The sequence below is a fragment of the Colias croceus genome, chromosome 25, assembly GCF_905220415.1.
Source record: "Colias croceus chromosome 25, ilColCroc2.1".
Taxonomy (NCBI): Eukaryota; Metazoa; Arthropoda; class Insecta; order Lepidoptera; family Pieridae; genus Colias; species Colias croceus.
Genome location: NC_059561.1, coordinates 3,397,912 through 3,406,505, shown reverse-complemented (window position 1 = coordinate 3,406,505; position 8,594 = coordinate 3,397,912). Strand labels below are relative to the sequence as shown.

The 8,594-nt window shown below is 34.1% G+C and overlaps 1 protein-coding gene across 1 annotated transcript; it reads left to right on the top strand.

Annotated features, from left to right (window-relative positions):
- The first annotated feature begins 1,034 nt into the window (after positions 1 to 1,034).
- LOC123703037 lies at positions 1,035 to 8,090 on the top strand. The gene is made up of 5 exons (XM_045650907.1): positions 1,035 to 1,211; positions 1,309 to 1,506; positions 1,813 to 3,982; positions 4,181 to 6,067; positions 7,954 to 8,090. The coding sequence occupies exons 1-5, from the start codon at positions 1,035 to 1,037 to the stop codon at positions 8,088 to 8,090; spliced, it is 4,569 nt and encodes a 1,522-aa protein (XP_045506863.1).
- The last annotated feature ends 504 nt before the right edge of the window (positions 8,091 to 8,594 follow it).

The window sequence follows — 8,594 nt, the reverse complement described above, 5'->3', positions numbered from 1 at the left end:
GACTTAAATAACGTTTTTCGAAATTCCACGGGAATGGAAACTAAGTATGTGGGTTTTCCTTTTACCGCCGAAAATCTAATAATCTTATATTGAATCGATGATAACAATGGTACATCACTAACGTGTTGATTGTATTTTTAAATCAATACCAATAAAATAATATGGAATAAATCGTCCAGAAATAAATTTGCGTAAATTTAAACTAAAAAAGGATAAATGAATATGCATACAATAAAAATAAAACATAATTGTGTGCTCTATTTATTTAATAATATTGGATAGAAACATAAGGTAGATGAAATAAAGCGTAATATTTTGTCATACAACAAAAAATAGACTATCTTTTATAATGATAGAAGATCAAACGCTTCCTCTGATTTCGAGCGAAAAATTCTTGCCGTGTTCAAAAACGAGAAAAATATAAGAAACATGATAAACAACTTTATTTAATATTGCAATTAGTGTTTTAATCCTTTGTAGATTCGACGGACTGGAAATCACAATTTAAATTAATTAAAATAGGATTTGTGTGAAATAAAAGCAATAAGAAAATACGGAAACGTGGTAGTAATTAATGTTATTTGCTCTGTTTTGATAGACATTTTCATGTTTGTTTTCAATTAGTATGTTTCTCTTGGATAAATTTATTGAGATGCTTCATTCTACAAAGCTATAGAAGTTTATTTATGTTACGATTTCTAGTGAATATGAGAATCCCACTGTACGCGCCGCCGCTAGTATGTAGCTTTAGAAATTAGTAACCATATTACTTGTTCAGTGATCTGTGTTAGTAACGAAATAAACGTTATCAAGATTAGACGTGCGTTTTACTTAATCAAGTTTTACCAAGCAAAAGTGAACCTTATTGCCTCAACATATGGTCCATCGCCGGATAGTATCAATGAGCGTTAATGCTAATTACATCGACGAACCGGTTTCTACGGAAGGATTCTATTGAGTGACAAGTTACAGATTATTGTTATTTACTTTACACGTTTATTCGTTACTCGTACAATATTGATAAAAGACTAAACATGAGTGGTGTCGAGCAGTTACTGGCCTTATTGGAGGATACGGCTTTATTGTTACAAAAGGCGCAAACTAATTTAAAAAAGTGTCCAAAACAACGACTGACGAAGGGGTACGTGGAAGCCCGCTTACAAAGTATTGAGGAGTATTGGAACACTTTTAAAGAGGCTCACAATAGTTTGGTGAGAACAGTGCCTAAAGAAAAGAAATCTGAAATACCTATCGTATTTTGTGAACGAAGATTTTTTTGTATTTGAAGATCTTTATTTATGCATCAAGGCCGATCTAAAAGATCTTTTAATAAACGCTAATAAGAGTCCTGCCTATGGAACAAGTTTGGAAGTAGCAAATAACGCAAACGAGCAGTTAAAGCTGCCTAAAATCTTGCTACCGACGTTTTCGGGGTCATATGAAGATTGGCCCTCGTACAGAGACATGTTTCAGTCATTGGTGCATAATAACTCCGCGCTTGGGGATGTACAAAAATTATATTACTTAAAGAGTAGCTTAACTGGTGAAGCTGAAAATATATTAAAACATGTTCAGATAACACAAGCGAATTATGAGCAATCCTGGAATTTATTAAATAAACGATTTGGAAATAAAAAAATGATGGTTAATTCAATATTAAAAAGATTATTTAATCAAAAGAAAATGAGCTCACAAAATTATAAATTAATAAAGAACTTACTGGACACTACCACAGAGTGCCTTAATAGTTTAAAAAACATAAACATAATCACAGACTCTTGGGATCCTTTAATTATATTTCTGGTTGTACAGAAATTGGACCCAGAGTCACATAAGGATTGGGAAGAGTATGTCCAGAATGATACCGACAAATTACCAAGTTGGGAACAATTACAACAGTTTTTGCAATTAAAATTTCGTACTTTGGAGTTATTATCGCCATCGACATCTAAAGAAAGGTCATTCCATATAGCGACGCCCGCAGTGCAATTTAAACCCTGTCCAAAATGTCAACTAGAACATGCTTTATGCCACTGTAAAGAATTTATATCACTTACACCACAACAAAAGAATGAGTTTGTTCGTTCCAATAATATTTGCTTTAATTGTTTATGCAGTGGGCATGTGGTGAGCAAATGTCGTTTGCGGGTTTCTTGTAAGGTATGTCAACGGCGTCATCATTCTTTGTTGCATCAGTCAATGGCCGTGGTCAAACCCAGCAACATAGAATCGCACTTTAATCAGGTGGAGGATGAGATAGACGAAGAACAGCAGGAGCAACACTTGGAGGAACAGGTTAACACTATCTCTTCTTTCGTAGCAACCAAACAAGGTTCTGCTCTGCTAGCTACCGCTCTTGTCCCTGTTACAGATGGCGCCGGCAGAATAACTGTACTCCGCACGCTAATAGACCAAGGCTCACAAGCGAACTTTATAAGCGAACGAGCTGCTCAACTGCTTAAAGTTAAACGTAAACCATTGGCTATAGATGTAAGTATTACGGGAATAGGATCTACACAAACTAAGGTAAAACACACGGTGGGATTAGAGCTTTTATCAAGATATGACGACAAGTTCCAACTGTTCATTGATGCATATGTCATTTCTACTACTCGTTTAACAAATGTGTTACCATCCAAACATTTGATAGACAGTGAAAATTCATGGTCACATCTTCAAGGTCTTGTATTAGCCGATCCCACATACAATATACCTGGACGGATTGATATGCTGCTGGGCGTAACCACATATGCACAAATAATCAAAGAACCTTTGATCAAGGGTCCTCCTGGTTCACCATGCGCACAAGAAACAAGCTTGGGATGGATATTATTCGGTTCCGTGTTAGACAATACGGAAATGAAATCTAATAATGAAATGCTAGTTATGCACCATCGTATAGATGTGGATGAAATGTTGCAAAGGTTGTGGGAGCTGGATCCTGAAACAAACAAAAAATTAAGCATAGAAGAAGAAACATGTGAACGAACATATAAAGATACATATACAAGGACAGCGGAAGGAAGATATGTTGTAAAATTACCTGTAAAACACGAACCCCCACGAGCAATACAAGGTGATACCCGTGATATTTCAATTTTCAGATTTAAGCAATTAGAATCCAAATTTGTCAAATCCCCGGATTTAAAGAGAGAGTATATAAATGTGATTAATGAATATTTAAAGTTAAACCACATGGAGGAAGTTCCCGAAAGCGAAATTAATAACCCATCTATTTACTTACCGCATCATGCAGTTATTAGAGAAGCAAGTGATACAACAAAAGTTAGAGTAGTTTTCAACGCGTCTGCAACAGGTAAAAATAATATATCGCTCAATGACGACTTACTTGTTGGTCCACTGCTACAAGAAGATATGAGATCCTTGATTATGAGATGGCGACTTCGGAAAATTGCCTTTGTCGCAGACATAGAAAAAATGTATAGGCAAATATTAATAAAAACAGAGGACGCTGACTATCAAAGAATTGTATGGAGGAATAGCATTGATGAGCCTATAAAGGATTATCGTTTATTGACAGTTACTTTCGGCACAGCATCGGCACCTTATCTTGCTGTAAAAACTCTTCACCAAATTGCTAACGATGAAGGAGAAGGCTATCCTGCGGCTGTTAATGTAATAAAAAATGATTTTTTTATGGACGATTTACTATCCGGTCAGGATTCGGTAGAAGATGCTACAAAAATAGCGAAACAAATTTCAAATATACTTAGTAGAGGAGGAATGAAATTACAGAAATGGTCATCAAATAATAAGGATTTTTTGAAAAACTTTTCTTCCGATGAACTAAGCTCTCGCCTGAGTATAGATTTTAAGTTTGAAGGAACAGTAAAGACGTTAGGGCTATCATGGAATGTGGTCGATGATACTTTACATTATTATGCTGACTTACCTGCGTCACCGGCAAACATAACCAAAAGAACCATACTCTCGGAGATTCAACGCTTGTTTGATCCTCTCGGTTGGTTAACTCCTGTACTCCTGCCTGCAAAAATAATAATTCAAAAATTGTGGTTGATGAGAATTTCTTGGGATGAAGAAGTAGTACCTGAAATAAAAGAAGATTGGTTAAAGATTAAAGAAAGTTTAAGAAATATAAAAGATATAAAAATAAATAGATGGTTATACAGTCATACTAAAAATATGTCTGATGTTACAGTGCATGGCTTTTGTGATGCATCTTCAAAGGCATATGGCGCAGTAGCTTACCTGAGAGTCAAAGTAGAAAATAATACATATGTTACAGGCATTATAGCTGCGAAGAGTCGCGTTGCACCTGTTAAACCTGTATCCCTGCCTCGTTTAGAATTATGTGGCGCAGTTTTACTTGCCAAATTATTAAACCAAATAAGTGACGCTACACACATACCAACCGATCGGATATATGGTTGGACAGATTCAACCGTAGTTTTGTCCTGGCTTCAAGGAGATCTTTCTCGATGGCAAACCTTTGTACGGAATCGGGTTGCAACTATATTAGAAACTATAGGAAATAAATGGTACCACGTACCTTCTGTAGAAAATCCTGCCGATGTTGCTTCACGTGGAATGTTATTACCTGAACTTAAAAATTGTAAATTATGGTGGGAAGGTCCAAAATGGCTACGAGATGAGCAGCTTTCTTTGAAAAATTCCGTTTATAACACTAACCTAGAAAAAAGGAAAAATATTATAGCAAATACAAAAATAGTAGATGAGGCACATTGGTCAAATAAATTTAAAAATTTTAATAACTTATATGAATTACTGAGAGCAATAGTCTATTGCACACGGTTTCTGAATGTAAGGAAAATTAAAGAAGTTAAGGCTATAACTACAAATGAGCTACATGACAGTTTAAACAAATGTGTAAGATTAGACCAAAGGGAATCTTTTTCAGTAGAAATAGAAGATTTAAAACAAAGGAAAGAAATAAAACACAACAGTTGTATTAAAAATCTTAATCCTTACCTGGACGCTGAAAATATTCTCAGGGTGGGCGGCAGACTCAGGCATGCCCATCTTGTAGAAATCGAGAAACATCCCATGATTTTAAGCAATAAGAGCTGTTTAACTACTTTAATAATAGCTGATGCACACAAAAAGACGCTACACGGTGGTACACAATTGACTATAAATTATATAAGAAGCCGTTTTTGGATTATTAAAATTAAATCACTTGTTTCATCATATATCAATAAGTGCTTTATATGTGCGAGACTTAAAGCAAAACCCAGATTACAAATTATGGGAGACTTACCTGAGATGAGGGTGACTCCGTCACGGCCATTTTTACACTCCGGCGTAGATTTTGCTGGTCCACTGCAAATTTTAACTTCAAGGGGTAGAGGGTCCAAAACCAATAAGGCATACATTTGCATATTTGTATGTATGTCTACCAAAGCAGTTCATTTGGAATTAGTTGGGGATTTAAGCACTGATTCTTTCTTAGGCGCGTTAAAACGTTTTGTAGCTCGAAGGGGAAGATGTAGCCACATTTGGAGCGATCAAGGCACTAATTTTGTAGGTGCCAACAAGGAATTGTTGGAGCTGTTCCAACAGGCTAATTTACAAATACCAGGCCATCTACCAGCTACTTTAGCAGAAGATGGCATACAATGGCACTTCAATCCACCTTACAGTCCAAATTTTGGAGGCTTATGGGAAGCGGGGGTGAAATCCATCAAATATCACTTGCGAAGAATTTTAGATAAGCATCTAACTTTCGAAGAGATGACAACATTACTGTGCCAGATAGAAGCATGCTTAAATTCCAGACCGTTGTGTCCAATCGACAATACAGATACCGATAATTTGAATATTCTTACACCTGGTCACTTTCTCATTGGTGAAGCCCCATTCAATATACCAGAACCAGACTTGAGAGACATAAACCTTAACAGACTTTCACGATGGCAGTATGCACAAAGGTTACTACAAGACTTTTGGAAGAGATGGCAAACAGAATATTTGTCACGTCTACAGCAACGACCCAAATGGCTAAAACGACAAGATGAATTCAAAGTGGGAGATGTGGTCCTGGTCGTGGAAGAACATTTACCTCCTGGTAAATGGGCTTTAGGTCGTATCCTAGAAAAACATTCGGGAGCAGACGGGATATGTCGTGTGTATTCTTTAAAATGCCGCGGAAAATTGATGAAGCGATCAATTTCCAAATTATGCCCATTACCTATAAATAATGACTTGGATTTTTGAATATTAGTTGCCTATTTAAATTATAAAAAAAAAATGTTATTACATAATTAATCTAAATGTAATGTTTAGATAATAACAGATACTGATTGTTGATTTATATAACTTAATTTAAAAATCATTTTGTTTTTGTTTATTTGAAGAATGCATGTTTAAGTTTAGATTCGATGGTATGTAATGCAAAACGTTAAGCAAAAATGTTAGCCAATTAAGATAAAACCTAGTTACCTATAGGTTTTGGTGGGCGGTATGTACGCGCCGCCGCTAGTATGTAGCTTTAGAAATTAGTAACCATATTACTTGTTCAGTGATCTGTGTTAGTAACGAAATAAACGTTATCAAGATTAGACGTGCGTTTTACTTAATCAAGTTTTACCAAGCAAAAGTGAACCTTATTGCCTCAACACCCACCAAAAACATAAATGTAAAATTTGGAGCCGAGTTCAATCGTTGACTTAATTTGCCAAAAAAAGAAATGAGATCTAAATGTGTGCCAAGTTCTGCAGACAGTCCAGAAATTTATTTACAAAGATGTATTAAGTTCTTAGGTTGACTGAAAACTCAATTGTTTTATTTTCCCTTAGAGAACAATGTTTATTCCAAAATATAACTTTTTAAATTTGAATAATATAATTATTTTCACAAAGCAAACAACTAATGACCTATTGAACCCCATAATTTGATGAGGCTAGTTTTACATACTGTTTATATTTTGTGAGGTTCTAAAAACTAGCCTCATTAAATTATGGGGTTCAATAGGTCATTAGTTGTTTGCTTTGTGAAAATAATTATATTATTCAAATTTAAAAAGTTATATTTTGGAATAAACATTGTTCTCTAAGGGAAAATAAAACAATTGAGTTTTCAGTCAACCTAAGAACTTAATACATCTTTGTAAATAAATTTCTGGACTGTCTGCAGAACTTGGCACACATTTAGATCTCATTTCTTTTTTTGGCAAATTAAGTCAACGATTGAACTCGGCTCCAAATTTTACATTTATGTTTTTGGTGGGATATCATTACTTTTTGTACAGAAAATTACTCTGCAAATTTGATTTACTTTATGAATATAATACTTTTTATATACGATTTTTTTTATTTTTTCTTGCGGTTTCTCTGTATGGTTTGTTTAGAATAAAGAATAAGAATAAAATAAATTTTATTAGGCACACCAAATTACCACCACCAACACAAACAAAGAAACAAAAAACAAAATCAAAATACACTCTTAAAATTAAACAAACATAAAAATTAAAACTAATATAATTTGTGTGGCGACTGGCGACCTAAAGGGTAAGGCCGCTCAGCATATGCTATGCCGATGTGGTCAGCATAGCGCTGGTTTTCAGGGCCCCACCAGACAACAAAACGCTTAAGTCTAAAGTGTCTCTCTCTGCTATCGGTTAATTAAACAATTAATTTAGAAAAAAAAATAATTATATATGTTTGCATGTATAGAATATAATATAATACGATTATATTACCCATATTGTGAACTACATATACTTATATAATACATTAAAAAATTCAACTAATACACTAATATACATATATATATATAAATAACCATAGTTTATAAATATAAGAAATTAAAAAATACAACTATATTGCATACTATATAATACGTGTATATACAATGTCTTTCGGCTTTGTTTGCGTTATATACAACGCAACTAAGGTTTTCCGACGAATTCGTTAATCAAATGTTTTTTATATTTATGTTTAAAAGAATTTTTAGACATTGATTCACGTATCGGCGGCGGTAGATTATTCCAACACTTAGTTGCGTTGTATACAAAGCTGCCTCTAAAGGCGGTTGTATGGTATCTGGGCATAACCATCATGTATGTTGATGCTCATGCTGTTGATGTTTAGTATTATTTTATATATTTTCTTATATTTTATGAATATCAGCGCACATTGCCCCGTCATTATCTGCAATTTTTTAAACTCGTTTTCTGTTTAAAAGATTACTTACATGATTTTCTAAACATCCAGCGTGAATTTGTACACACACTATAATACCAAGATGCAAAGATCGTTGTAGAAGAATCGTCGCCTTACTCCATGACGTTACGGTATTGCCATGACGCGATCTTAAAATTTTACTCTTAACGCGCCTAAAGATGTTTCACTCATATTAATATTACGCAAATTAAATCATTTCGACCTTCGACGAAGCCTTCTTCCATTACACCATTTATGGTAATTATTTTTGCATGCTTGTATTGGCTGAACATGTTTGTGCTTTATTAATATAATTGTATCACCATTCACCATTGAATACCATGTTTAAAGTAAAATAAAGATTTTATTTATTTATTGATTTATTTATTTACACTGAAATTAAAACTAAACTAAACAGTAAACACTCATAAA